The sequence below is a fragment of the Pleuronectes platessa genome, chromosome 4 (genome assembly GCF_947347685.1).
Source record: "Pleuronectes platessa chromosome 4, fPlePla1.1, whole genome shotgun sequence".
In the NCBI taxonomy this organism is placed as follows: domain Eukaryota; kingdom Metazoa; phylum Chordata; class Actinopteri; order Pleuronectiformes; family Pleuronectidae; genus Pleuronectes; species Pleuronectes platessa.
This window is the reverse complement of record NC_070629.1, coordinates 24,682,208-24,696,764: the sequence shown is the minus strand read 5'-3', so window position 1 is coordinate 24,696,764 and position 14,557 is coordinate 24,682,208. Positions and strand designations below refer to the sequence as shown.

Below are 14,557 nucleotides of genomic sequence, written 5' to 3'. Positions count from 1 at the left end.
TATTCTTCGGGGGGGTGGCTTTCGCCTTAAGAGAGTTAAGTAATGTTGCAAAATTAGAAGTGAGCCAATTTCATCTTCCTCCTTCTCTCTGCAGAGTAATCATTAAGGGAACTTCCAAAAGGGCTCATTGCCAGTCTTGTAAAGATGAGATCATTGTGCAATGTCAAATAATTTTGAGATTGGGACTAATGAAAACTGCAAATCGAGTGCAGTCAGCGTTTCAAACAGACATTTCCACTTGACTTTTGCTAATTTGCCATCCCGACATTTCAGATGCCAAATGAAGATGAATGTGTTCGAAACCGTTTTTGCATAAATATTTCTGATGCAGAATTTAAACACAGCATCAGAAAGAGAAACCAGCTCAGTCTTTTTTCGAGTAGATTTAATTGAACATTCATATTATGAGAGGAAGGGAGAGATTCAGATGTGAAACAACGACACATGCAGCTGCCTGGTTCATTTAGCAAAATGCATTTTAAAACCCCCATACGTCTGATTTATGTGAAAGTATTTGTCCTATCGCTGAGTTCAGACTCTCTCTCTCTCTCTCCGTGTGTGCTGAGTGAGCAGACGAGACTGATGGAGGTACTGAGGGGGAGGACGGGATGAACAGCAGGAAAGCAGACAGGCGGAGTGGGAGGGGGTCAGGTGGCGTGACTTTTTACTCCGCAGCTCGCTGACCTTGACAATGGAGCCACAGCCATGACTCGGATGGCTCTCTCCGATAGCGCCTCTCTCTCTCTCTCTCTCTCTCTCTCTCTCTCTCTCTCTCTCTCTCTCTTTCTCTCTCTCTCTGTCTCTCTTTCTCTCTCTCTCTCTCTCCCTGCATCGCTGTCTGTTTCTCTTTCGCACTGTCTCTCGTTCGCTCTTTCCCTTTTTCTACCATCCCCTCTGTCGCGGCGAGCGTAGCCCGCTTGCTGTGGCTGCCAAAATGCACCACCACCACCTCTCTGCAGCAGCTCACCCCCCTCTTACCTCACGTCTGCTCTTTTTCCAGACAAGCGGGTTTAAAAAGTCAACTGCGTATTGAGCCGTCTAGACTGAAGCCGGTCAGCAACCGGCCCTCCCCACCCCCCAGCGCCCCTCCCCAACCCCCTGACTTGTGAGTTGCTGGCTACAGTGGAAAAACGGATGAGGAGCAGGTGACCTTGCTGAGCTCTGTCCCTCATTTCCAAAGTGCCAAATGGCTCTACGGCCACATTATTCAAACATACCGTGCACAAAGCTGGAACCAAGCTGAAGTTGGTCCTGTGTTTGTCCACCGTAGGGAGAGGTGTTATCTCACTGGTATAATCTGCTAAATACATCATACATTTTATTGCAATAATAACATCTGATATAGTACCACTTCTAGAGATATCGTTCTTTTTTTTCACACAATGTTCCCGACGGTGCTTTACCCTTTAACCATAATTCACATGAGTCAGTCCAGTGCCTCTTTTTCTTTACAAAGTGTCGGCCTTTAAAACGAGGGGCGCGTTCTCCCCGGATTAGTAACGTGCAGGTGCCTGTGCCAGGTCGAGCTTCCTACTCTGCTGCCTGTTTCTCTTTTGATGTTCGGTTTTATGAGTAATTTTTAACTTCCTGTTTTGGACGCCAGTAGCAACTAACTCATTAACTTTACACGTGCTTGTTATGCTTGTGTTATTTTACACTGGCCAAATAAATCCTTTTGGTTCGGGGGACATGCAGAATGATCGGCAGACAGGAACTGCAGAGGAACAGTCCGTTGCATCGCACAGCTCTCAGATTTCTGCTCCCCGCTGTCGGTTGATGAGGTGCACTGTATTACACCCTGAAGTGTGACATTCCATGTAAAGCAGCACGTGACGGTTTGTTAGGAGGTGTCTCCAGCCAGTGGCCGTTACCAGACAATCGTTTAGATGACGGCGTTGACAGCTTTATTTGCCAACGTTAGCTCTTACAATTTTTTTTAATGCCAGTCTGCCTTTTAATCTTGTTTTACATTGCATGCCATCACTTTTCATTGTGTGATTTAATCATTTAACTCTGTCTCTTTATAAGTAGATATATGACAGAATTTCAGCCCAACAAATTCAGTATAGTTTGCAGGTCCTGGTTGAATGTGGGTAATATCACAGGTATAATCAGTGTTCCTTGTTTGTGTGATGTTAATGAAAAGGGATTGTTGAAACAGGGTCTCCTGTCCCACAGTCTGTGATCTACGTGAAACGCTGTGTGTTTCCTAAACAGCAGAAAAATGTTTCCACGGAGGCTGGGCAGTGAGCTACACCTTTGCATTTTTGGAAGTGGGACAAAATGCCTGACTCCTGGTTGGAGGAAATGCATGGAAGATTCTTCCTGATGGTGACCAGAAGGGCTTGGGACTCTCAGTCGACCAATTATTAAGTTTTATTTCACCGCAAGCAGCAATGATAAGCCTCTAAGCAGCTTGCAAACATTTGGATACCACATGCATGAATTGTTAAATCCTTGGCAAGTGAGATTACCAATTTGCAGTGAACCATTGTCAGTGTTGACTGGTTGTGGCAAGAAAACTTTGGTTTTGTAGGATGAACATGTCATTTATTTAGATTTCATTAAAGTTTGGATGGTGAAATGTGGAGTAATTTAGTAATTTAAACCGCTGTCACTTGAATCAATCTGCACCAGATGTGAGCGGCCAAGCAATATCCAGACATCCACATCTTAGAGGCGTCTAGGAAAAGAATACTTCGTAGTGAAGGCTCAGTGATTTCAGAGATTATTTAAATGACAGAGAAGAAGGAGAAGACCGTGGAGAAAAGATGCAGTAGAATTAAGAGATTAAACCTGTGAAAGAATTTTGACTTTAAGCCAAGACATTTTTAAGATATTTGCGAAACGTTTACTTGATCATTAAGGCGCCACCTTGAGTCCAATTGTTACACAAATTATACTTATTACACACAAAAAAAATGGCTGCGTGATAAGTGTAATTTGCAACCCACCTGCTAATCTCTGTAAATTTTATGGTTTTAGCTGCAAAAACACTTAAAGCTGAGAAAAATAGGAAGAAAGATGAAAACAAGACCGTGAGGGTCCCAGGACGCTTTGCTGCTTGGACGCTTTCAAAAACAAATCCGTACACAGACAGCGTGTGGGGCAACATATTGGACTCAGGATATATTGTTGTTCAGGTGGTAGAACTATCATCTTGTAATTGTAAAGTTCCTGGTTCAATCACCCTCCTCCAAAGAGCATGTTGACGTGTCCTTGAGCAAGACGCTTAACTGCTCCTGAAGCTGTGCCAATCATCGAATGTGTGTGTGTGTAAGTGGGTAAATGTGACGTACATTGCAAAGTGCTTCAAGTAGTATAGACTAGAAAAAGCGCTGTGTAAACGCAGTCAATTTACCATATAATTATATTTCCATGCATCTTTTCAGGTGGCCCTGATGTCAAGCTACACTCTGCAGGATGTTTTAAATCCAGATGGTTTAGCTTGTAAATATATCGGACTCTTTCATAAATGCCGGGCCACTTTTAGTTGTGTACTGTTGCATAGGTTTCCAAGCACCTATTAACCTCTGTTTGCACGTGTGCTGTGTGAGTGAGTGAGTGATTACACACACACAAAAAAGACAGCTGACCCTCCCTGCCAGAGGAAATCTCACAGATGTGTACCCAGTGCTCTATCCATCCCACCTTGGAAGATGAGGCTTGACAAACCAGTCAAGCTGCACATATTGATTACCCTCTGGAGAATGTGTGCTAAGCGCAATATGTGAAGCTACTTAGAAACTTCTTGTTTCTTTGATGGTCCATCTCTCTCACATCTTTGTCAATCCTGCTAGTGCAGCCGTCCCGCCCACCTTCATCTCAGTTTTCTTTCCTTTTCCCACCCATACAGCCTTTCTCATCCTGTCATCCCTGGGCTGGTGGGCTGGTGGTCCGTCCCTTTGGGGGGTTAAGGAGCACCGTGGGTGAGAGGGCAGTCGGCAGGTTGTGTGGGCACCACGCTCGCCTTTTCCCACAGCCAGCGTCAAATTATGCTGAACTCTGACCCCAGCGGGTCCTCACTCTCAAAATCGGTGTGGAACTCAATTCAGCTATGCAGACCCTATTCAGGGCCGGACTCTCCATTGGAGGAGAAAAGAATCCCCCCATCCCAATTGTAGTCAGTGCCCTCCCTTTGTCTGCTGGTCAAGCGGGGTCGGACGGCCGGCCGCCACTAGCCAGGACAAGACTTCCGAAAAGCCTATTCAGCATGTGATCTGACCCCCAGGTTCCATTGCTGACTCACAGGGATCAAACGCTGGGAATCTCTGGGGGTTTTCTTCCATGGAGATTTTCGTCCATTGAAACTTACCCTTTAGACAAAACTCAAAATGACTAATGTTGTTTGAGTTTCATCCTGGCTCTAAAGAGGTGACTATGGAAGACTTCTGTTTCAGTCTCTTTTGTTCTTCCCCTCTGAAATACCTCATTTTCAATGGTCGTTATTGGGTTTATGCATAATTAGCTGAAAAGGAAAGAGCACATGGGGCAGCTTTCATCCCTGGTATGAAAGTGTTTGTTGGTGCTGTGGCAGCTGTTGCTTGGGCTGAGCCACAGCGTTGGCTGTACACCTCTGATTTCCTGGTAATGATTAAAACCAGTCAGGAGCCGTTTTCTAACAGAAGGAATTAATAGTGCATAAAAATAAACACATTTTCTTAAGAATATCAAATCTAATTTTTGATGCTGAGGGCCTGGAGCCCCGTAATTATGCACACAGGTTTTTTTTTTAACAAAGAAACCGCTGATGTGTGGATTTAAATTAACTTTCGTAGAGTATTTGAGAATAAATTAGAGACAGACTTGAAACAGCTGGAAAAGGTGTGTGTAATGTGTGTTTTATGTTCTGACCGAACGAGCTGTGGTTTCGTTATTTCCTTTTTGTTCTTATTAGTGCGTTTGTTTTCTGAGCCGTTGTCTGCTCTCGTTCCATCTACTGTGAGAAACCTTCGTGTGATTTATTTACAGAACACAAACAAATATGTGTACTTGCGCAGACACATGAAGAAGCCATGTGAAGATGTGGTCATGATTACGAAGAGGCGAAGGTATGCAAGGCAGAAAGACAATAAAACCCAGGAACCTTGAATTTCAAATATGATGGTCTCATGATGTGTGCGTGTGTGTATGTTTTTCTGGGTCTGTTTGTCCATGTAAGAGGTGTGCGTGTGCGTGTGCGTGCGTACGTGTGTGCACAGACTCCAACTTGACGCATGGTTTAAATCTTTTGCAGAGGGGGAGCACTTTGATTGTAATGCCGCGTGCTGTGTGCTAAAGCAGGGGCCTGCTGCAGCTTTCAAGCCGGTCAACTGTCAGGACTGGAGCGTGAAAGGGGGGCCTCCGAGTGAAAGGGGTGGAGGGTCCCACTAGGGGGGTCTTGGAGGAGGAGGGGTGGCTTGTGACAGACCTCCTGGGCTTTGAGGGCCCTCTGTGTGGGCTGCTTCAGCGAGGCGGCCCTCTTCACAAGAAGACGAGAATGAGGGCGGGCTCAAGGGAAGGTGCTGGCATATTGGCCCCGGCAGCAGAGACCACGGGCAGGACGCCAGCTCCCCCGTTCAAGTCCCACAAACCAGATGTTCCTTGTCAGGGAGCTCTTGGCCTTTAATAAATTGAGTTACTGTAAATCTGTTATAAGGCAAGGCAAACATGGGCACCCCTCCCGCCCCCTACACTCATATCCCAGATATTCTGCCCTCAGACTTTTCGGAGTGTCCTGCAGGTCAACCCCTGGGGAAGGGGCCATTTCCCGGCTACTGAACCTGCCAGTCATTTCCTACACTACATGGGAGGACGGATGTTTTTTCTTTCCCTTTACCCCCAACGTGCACCCTGACTATTGAAAATGTAATTCATGAACACTTCTTGACTGTAACTTCACCAGGTTTCTGAGTAAACTAAGAGGGACCTCACCCAAAGAGAAATATATGTTGAGAAGTTAGGACATAACAGAAACTCAGGGCTTTAATAATCATCTTAAGGCAAATGAGCCCAATTCCCAGGATCCAGAGGCTCATCTGTTTCTTGACTGTTCTGATAACGGATCTAGTTGAGCAGGGAGACATGTTTAAAATACTTAATACTGAGGAAGATATTTGCTAATATCAAATAATCAAAGTGATATTTGTTTGCTCAATTAATCAATAAGCTAACTGAACATGCTCAATGTCCAAATGAGAATATTCCTGAGCACATCTTTAAAACTTAAAAAAACTAAAAATTGCTGCCTATATGGAAAGGACATTATCACTGTGTAGGCTCTTAAGTGCAATAGCATTGTTCGGAGGAGCACACTAAAAGGGTTGGCAAGAATGTCCCCTGTGCAGTCTTGCTTAGATTTACAGCGCCTCTGAGGATGGCTCTGATCTGGCAGTGGTCAGTTGGCTTTGAAGAGAATTGTTCCGCAAGTGAATCACTTTGAACCTGCACTGCGCTGAGCCTCGGGGAGACCCATGGTCCCACATGAGTGGAACAGGACAGTAAATCTAAAAGCCGCTCACTTCTTGCACTGTGACATGGGGACTTAAGTCTTAACTTGCTACCTCCAGAATCCCCTGGTCCAACAGATCTCCAGCAATGGCTCGGTTCCAGGGTGGCTTCAATGTTTTTATGGGCTTGCTAGTTCTTGGACGCATCCAAAGCAAATGAACTGAAAGTTCTTTCCCCTGCTACTTCTCTCCGGGCTTGAACTTTAGGTTTATAGTCCTTGTATTACTTGTGTCGTCAGGGCTTCTTTGGAATTAAGAAAAGCATTTTTCATCAAATCGCTTTCCGCACGCTCTGCTTGGGACTTTGCAGTCGTGTGCATCTGCAAACCACCACAATTACCTAATTGTGGAAGGAGCTGCATTAACAAAATTTTAACCATTGACGTCTTCAACTGGGCCAAGTGTGCAAAAGTCCTGCCTGACGATAGGGTCCGTTGGTCTTTGGTACCGCACTTCCTTTTCTGCCTCCCTCAAAAATGCACCAGCCGCAACAGAGCCAATCAGTTTATAAGACATCAAGAGTGAGAAAGCAACAACAACACTGTACAATGGCAACATGGAGACCACAAATTGTCTTTTCCAGCTTTTTCTGACTTCCAGCTCCCACTGTAGTTTTGAATAACAATGAAAACCTCCTTAAAGACAAAAAGCACAAGTACAGAGTGAGTTGGTGTGGACACGAGATGAGGCTGCATTTAGCATGAGCTCCATGGGGTCTAAGGTCCTCACTTCATGCAATTTATATTTTCTGAACATTTTTACTTTTACTTGATTATCAACGTATCAAGAGACAGAGAGAAAACATGGCCAAACAGAGGGGGGTTAACATCCGGGGCCATCAGGCACTCCCTTCATCTAATACTTCCCCCCACAAGGTGATCAGGTTGTTGTTTTGCTTGTTTAAGGCTTGCAGATAGTTATCTCCGCCGTGGTCCATTGCCCAAGGTGTTACAACCTCTTCTAAATAGGCTTCTAGTTTTTACTTACTGCCCAGTGGGCTGTTTCATTTGACACCTTCCACGGTTTGTGGTGGTGCAATGTTTGTTTTTTCACAGGCTTCCCAACTCTTCCCCTCATGGGGACCTCCAGGCTTTCTCATGTCTTTAAGGCTCTTTAGGTAAGCCGGAAAAGCAAACAGAGCCATATCTATTATATGGTAAGTGGATCTCACATTACCCCTCCCATTTCAATGCAGTCTCCAGTGTGGGCCACTTTTCAAGTGACTGATATCTTCACAGGGGCCAACATGTCAAGAACTGGTCTAATTGATTGTCTTGGATATTTGAGTATGCCACTTTCCTTATTTCAAAGATCCCCTAATGCTTCCCTCTCCAGTTATATAGCTTACTCGTGTGATGCGTAATAGACGTGTGGCCATATTAGGAAAAGGCAACAGAGGCAATATCTGTCATTTTTTGACTCACCCTTATTTTAAAGCTTAAAATATTAAAATATGATATAATATTAGGAATTCCCCTCTGGAATACCTAATACCTGGAAATTAGATATTTTGACCACATTCTCCTGCTTCACCATAGGTCACTGTGCACATGTGCTTTCAATTAAAATAAAAACCTTGAGGCTGAAATCATCAGTTCTCCAATGAGTTTATTAATTCTCTTTGGCCCACAAAGAGGTTTGATAGTTGCCTGCAGTCAAGCAATGTTTGAGGGAGCCCTTATCTGTTCAATCACTTATTTTTATCAGTGTCTCTTAATGCTTTGGCTTTTCAAAACATCGCTAAAAGGCAAAATCTTCTCAAGTGAACATTTCCTGTTCTTCTCTTTATGATCACATTACTTAAACAGGAAGAGATTATTAGTATTATTTGATATCATTAAATTTAGTTTTGATATTTTTCTCAGACTTTTGGAACCTGAGGCAACTGCCAGAGCCAGACTCGGCAGAAAAAACTCGCCCTCGATGAGAAATTGAGAGCTGACAGCACAGGTCATTTAACTTTCTTTTACGATACTGATCTGTGGCAGGAGTGCATCCAGCAAACCTGCGTCTGGCTTTGCGGTTAACCTCTGCAAGAATGCTAAAACTTACTTTAGATATCCCAAATACGTGTGCATCGCACAAGATCATCGAACCGGAGCAAGTCTTTTATCAGAAAGATCCTGAACATGTTAAGTGAGTGCACTGTGTTGCCTTGGACCGGTGCCATCACTCTCCTAGGAAAGGAACGTAATCTGAGTTACTCAGCACAAACTCTTCGCCAAAAGAAAAATGAGAAACAGACAGGATGTTCATCAAGTAATGACTTGTTCCATGACCACTACTACTTAAAAATCATGCTACAGGTGGGTCAAATAGACAAATTAATAACACTACAATTCAATATCATTTGAAATGTAGATGCTCAATGAAAGCATGATCAAACTGGTAGAAAAGGGTCAGTGATATGTTGTATATGTTTTCATCAAGTCAGTTTCTATTATAACAACCTCACCTTCACAATTCTGTTCTATCTGCTGCTGTCTGCATGAAATCTCCCTCTCATTTTAGATTTTTAAGATTGATTAACTTTTTGTTTTTCAGTAGCCTAAAAAAAGACTTAAGAGCAAAAGAACACCTGCTTCCTAGTTTGAATCCTCATTTATTTTTAGATTGAGCACCTCTGCATAACAGGGACATAAATTTGTCAGGGGGTCTTCTTCTATATTCTTAGCCGCCAACATCACAGCACCTCCTTGACTAGAATTTGGCTCTTACTCAGTCATCTTTTCTCTCTCTCTTCCAGTCGGTCTGTTTAGTGAGTTTTTGCCTCCCTGGTGCGTTTACTCCGTCAGGAGGCCAGAGCACGGCTGCTGGTGGCGGGACATCCTCCTGACGTGACATGATGCCAACAGTGACCATCACATTTTATAATCTGGCATAGGGTTAGGGAGCACATGCTATGCGTGCCCATCTGCTGCTTTAAGGAACCTGAACTGTGCCAGGGTTGGAGCTTAAGCTTAGCTGACTAAATGTCCAGCCACTCCCTGCAGACACTGGTTCACAAATTGTCCAAACCTAATGATGCATCCTCAATGAAAATTGAAGATTATACCCGAAAAGTAATTGCTGAATTGTCCCTTTAATCAACATATGAAATTTAAGACGATAGTTGGAAAACAATAAGTCAACAAGTCTTTCAGTCCTTTGGGATTTCCGATAGCGATTAGAGAATTGTACCTAGAAATTCCTTCATATAAACAGTCCCACCCTGAAAAACTTCTCCGCAATAGCTCCTGAGAGATTTATCGGTTGAAAAGATGTACATTTATGTTTTTCTTAATTCAAGTTCTATATATTTAATATAATATATTTATAATAATGTTTATAGTTAAGATGTAAAATTCATTTCTTTGTCATAAATGTCTGATAACGACATTTGAGGACTCATTATATATAATGATATATATACACACACACACATCATATAGGACGTTTTTATACTCCCTAATATCATCATATTATTGGCATCTGCCCCAAAGTCCATATTGGTCAGCCTCCAATGGAGAAGGCATTTGTCTCAGGATTAATATTTCTCACCACTGACCTACAGGAATTCACACAGTAAAACTATGTTGCTACAATGCCGGCTCTCCCTGCGGCACTTGGCTTGGCAGCAGTCTCACACACTTACCAAGCCTCCTGCATAATTCTGCACATATGTGGAGTATATCAGATCTGGAATTAAACCTAAACAGATGCACTTTTACTTTAGATTTTCCTTTTAGGGTTTGCTAATCTGCCAAAACACACAAACCGGTAACAATGGCTGTTTTAGGTCTGTAGGAGGCATTGATCCATCCTCCACCTTACACAAATTAGTTATAAATCTCATGTTTATCTCTTACTCTTAAAACAGGATGAGATATACTTATCTTTAATAAGAATACTTATAATATCCAGGCCAAGCTTAAGTTCTCAGTCCCTCTGTACAAATAGTCATTGTAACTATTTAGGCCTGTTGCCAGAGGGGTCTGCTTTCCTGAGGTTTATGACTCTCCCCTCAACAGTAAACCCCAGTGGCTGACATGGCTGGATTCCAGCAGTGGGAATACAGTCGACACAGACACAGGTGACTCCAGATTTTTTGACACCCTTCTGCATCTATAAGCCGCTGTCTCCTGTGTGCACAAGGTGAGGCCCCTGGTCTGTGTGACCTAGAAGAAGCTAGACTGGATGACCCAGTGGTCATCCTAGGAGCCATCTGGCAACCCAAGTCTTGTGTGGCTTACGCTTCCCACTGCCTCACGCAATTCCTTAAGCAAGCATAAGTGTGCTTAGGAGGACTTAATCTCAGAGAAACTGGTTTGGGCCACACTGTCGCCTGCCTGTGTGGATGCACCCGACCGCCGGGTCATGGGGTTCCTTCAGCCGTGTTACACCGCGACACAGCTTTGAGGATGTGTCCTGTCCGCCTGCTGTGTTATAAAAACCTTTGGATTGGATCTTCTCTCAGCGTGAAATGCAGCACGTATAAAGGTGTTCATACCAAGGAGGTGTTCAGTACAGTATGTATGGAATTCTGTGGTAAATCATGTGTTATCATGAGCGCACAACTGTAAAGCTGCACTCAAAACGTAATAAGTTGTGTGGTCTGGTTGGGGAGATCATTGTCACTGTCTGTTGCCTAGAAGGAGGCATTAGCCACACTGCGAGATGCCCCTGGGTGTGTTCTGCTGGCCAGCGAGGCAAAGAGGGAAGTGAGAGAAGCTTGAGCCTGTCTGCGCTTGCACAGAGGACACTGCTGGCCTTTTGATTGTCTGCCAGTGCAGGGGCCAGAGTCTTCCAGAAGAGGGCCTTGGCCACAGGCGGACAAGTGAGCCAGCCAGCCAGACAGGCAGCCAGCCGCATCGTCTGCAGTCTAGGTCTGGGGCTAGAGCCTGGACTAGGGCGGCTCAAGTTACCCAGACAGATTTGTTAACACTGTTTGGGTCCGCTCAGCTTTCTAGCCAGGCCTCTGAGCCAAACGCGGCTGAGGTGACTTAATCTGTCATTAAACTCACATTACACCCGGACAGAGACTCGGCTCAGGGGGGCAGAGACGGCGCTCACTCTCCCACTCGCTGGCATGGCTGGCTGGATTTGAGCAGACACAAAGAGTACCCCCTCCTCCTCCTCCTCCTCCTCCTCCCCATCCTCTTCATGCCACACACCATGGCACAGCTAGACAGCGCAGCACGGTCTAGACAAAAGCAATTTCACTTGAAGTTGAAAAGTCATTTGACTGTGTGACAGGCACCTGTGTGGGTTTGGTGGTGTTTGCAGGGAGTGTGCCTTCGTTTGTCTGGTTGTGTTGCTTTTCGGAACACACAGCATTGATCTGTTCAGTCAGGTCTGTTGTATATTTGCAGAAATATGTAGAAATACTCTCGGGGCGCTAAAGAGATTGTGATTAATATCATATTTACTAGTCATGTGTCTTTTCTTCCACCTCCGCTGTTGTTTCCTTTAATAAACTCTCAATGTGAAAACAACACAATTAATTGTCAAGATCTTTTAAGTCTTAAGATCTTCCACAGAATGTTTTTCAATCTTCGTCTTGATAATTTGGTAATAATTCGCTGGTTCGTGTTCCTGGATTCATCCGATGACGCATTTCTTTAGAAGCACAGCACATGTGTGAATGTGAAACTGACTTAATTAATGAATGAAATAAACATGAAGGAACATTGTGTTTTTATTGCATCAGTGACATTAGTCCTATATAATTTTCTCTGAGCTGCCGTCAGAACACGTCATTGACATCGTTCCGTCCCGATCCGACGAGCAGGAGGAGACGGCTGAACCTCGTCCACGTCGGCCAAAACAAATTGCTTCCATTTCTCTCACATCCGAAATTCTCACAACCTGCAGAACCTTCAGAGGTTTTTGTTTTTACCGAGCAGCTGGTTCTGGTCTCTCCCCCCCCCCAAACTTCACCACATCCCCACTGATGAAAACATGAACTTTATAATCAGTTCCCAACGTATTTCTCAGAGGGAGACTGTTTAATTTCATCTAGTTTCATATTTATTTTCCTGTGTTTGGTTTTCCTGTCCGTGCCTTTGTGTGTAAACGATTGTGTATTTGTTACTTTGTGAAGAAAACATTTTGTGCATGGAAAACTACTTGAACAGCGACAGGGATGATACACGAGGACCTTCCTGTTTCTTTCCTTTTTTAATGTTCTTGGCTTCTGAGGACAAACTGTGTTCTCTGAACCAGGAGTTCTCTGGTTGTCTACTGAATCATAAGATGGTTGTTGATCTAAGATCGTACAAAAAGCTTTACCGTGTTTTCATATATAATACGCACGTATTATAAGCTACGACAGTTTCCCTGACACTTGAAGGGAGGATGGCTCATGGAAAATAACTAATTGGATTTTGGCTCTGGACAATGATGCAGATCCAAGAATTTCCTTTGTTTTTCACTTTCTCATGTATTCCAGAACATTTACACCAATTTGCCAGGAAGTAATTTATGGATCTTGATGAAACTAATCCGGCATATTCAGGGGACTGATCTTAAACTTAAACATCTGTATTTAGCGCATTACATGTGGTTTCATAAGGTAACTGTTGGGCCTTGGCGGAGGTGTGATATCCACTGAGCACCGTTCTAGTCAATAAATGTGATCCCGTCTAAATGTCTGGAGTGACCCTGAATATTTGAACTTATCACCTTTCTTTGTTCTTTGCCGAACAGATCAAGAAATACTTTGAGCTGGAGCCGCTGGCCCGAGGGAAGCGCTGGATCCTGGACGGCTGCTCCACCGACGGCATGGAGGCGGTGAAGGAGAGCTTCGGTCAGTTCATTAGCCTGCTGGAGGACAAAGACACTGAGCCTGCAAGGATATGATGCTAACGCTGCTAATGCAGAGACATTAGTAGCCACCGGCTAACAAACGCCACATCCTGCTGGCGCCCTCGGTCACACACTCATGCACAGACACAACCATGTACACAGGAAAACACCGCGGATGTGGGCCACTCTACCGGAGATGTATATTGTATGTTATCGTCCCTTCACTGCGGCCTCACGGTTTCAAATTGGAAGAGTGTGCGACAGCCGGGCGCGACACAACCTGAGAGGAGAGCTGCCGTTGAATCCACCCGACGTGAAGTCAAGAAAAGTCCTCGAACTTTTCCACAAATGGAAACATTGTTTACTTCTGTCTGTGCCATTGTGATTAAGTGGCATCTGGGACCTTTGTCATTCCTTGTAGTCAATATCAATGAACACTAACACACACACACACACTGTCACACACGTAGCGGGGGCCAGGTTGTCTGTAGATATGTTTAAAGTCTCCACTAATTCCTTTCCAGAATGTGTGTGTGGACACGGTCGGTTTTCTTTCCTGTGCGAAGTGCTGTGTGAGCTCAGGTGTGCGTGTCCCTGTGACTCAGTAAAACGAATGTGGTGGTGTGGTCGGGGCGCGTAGCTCGAAGCCTTGTGTTATGTACGGTAGTTACATATCGATGTGTTGTCACGCCATATCCGCGTATCTAATCTGAATAGTGTAGTCTGAGTATCTCATGGAGTATTATGTACATGCAAATGAGTAACTGCTGTGTACCCTCCTGTGCCGCCAAACACAAGTACGACTCATCACGTGACTAAGTGCTCGGTGACTTTAGGGAGACGAGAGTCTGAATGCTTTTTATAAATGTGCAGCGTAGGGTATCTTTTATAGCTCTGTATGTTAACCTGATCACATGTTTTGTATCTCTCACCACACTTATGAATTCTTTCAAATCAAAAGACCAAAATCAAATAGAAACAGCAGCAGTGATTCACCGGGCTGAGAAACGTGACGGATTTCGATTCAGTGTTAAGAAAATATTTCATGTTGGTGTTTTCTACTCTATTTGTTTTGTTGTTTTTCCTCTCCTGAGTTTGACATGATCCCTCTCAACACTGACTCCAGACCAGTCCCCCGTCAGGCTGGAACACAAACTCTATCAATCAGCCGCAGCAACAGCTGCATCTGACAAGTCCCTGTCCGACACCCTAATGCCTTCCAACTGTCTGTGAAGACCCCTCCCTGTCTGCTGTTGATCGTGGACCCCCCCCCGCCCCCCTGC

The 14,557-nt window shown here is 44.4% G+C and overlaps 1 protein-coding gene across 1 annotated transcript in view; it reads left to right on the top strand.

Annotated features, from left to right (window-relative positions):
* Positions 1–14,557, top strand: part of arl15a (ADP-ribosylation factor-like 15a) — an 89,771-nt gene extending 75,214 nt beyond the window's left edge. Inside the window, exon 5 of the mRNA XM_053420615.1 lies at positions 13,176–14,557. Within this exon, the coding sequence (XP_053276590.1) occupies positions 13,176–13,328 (153 nt within the window). The 3' untranslated portion in view covers positions 13,329–14,557. The remainder of the gene's footprint in view (positions 1–13,175) is intronic.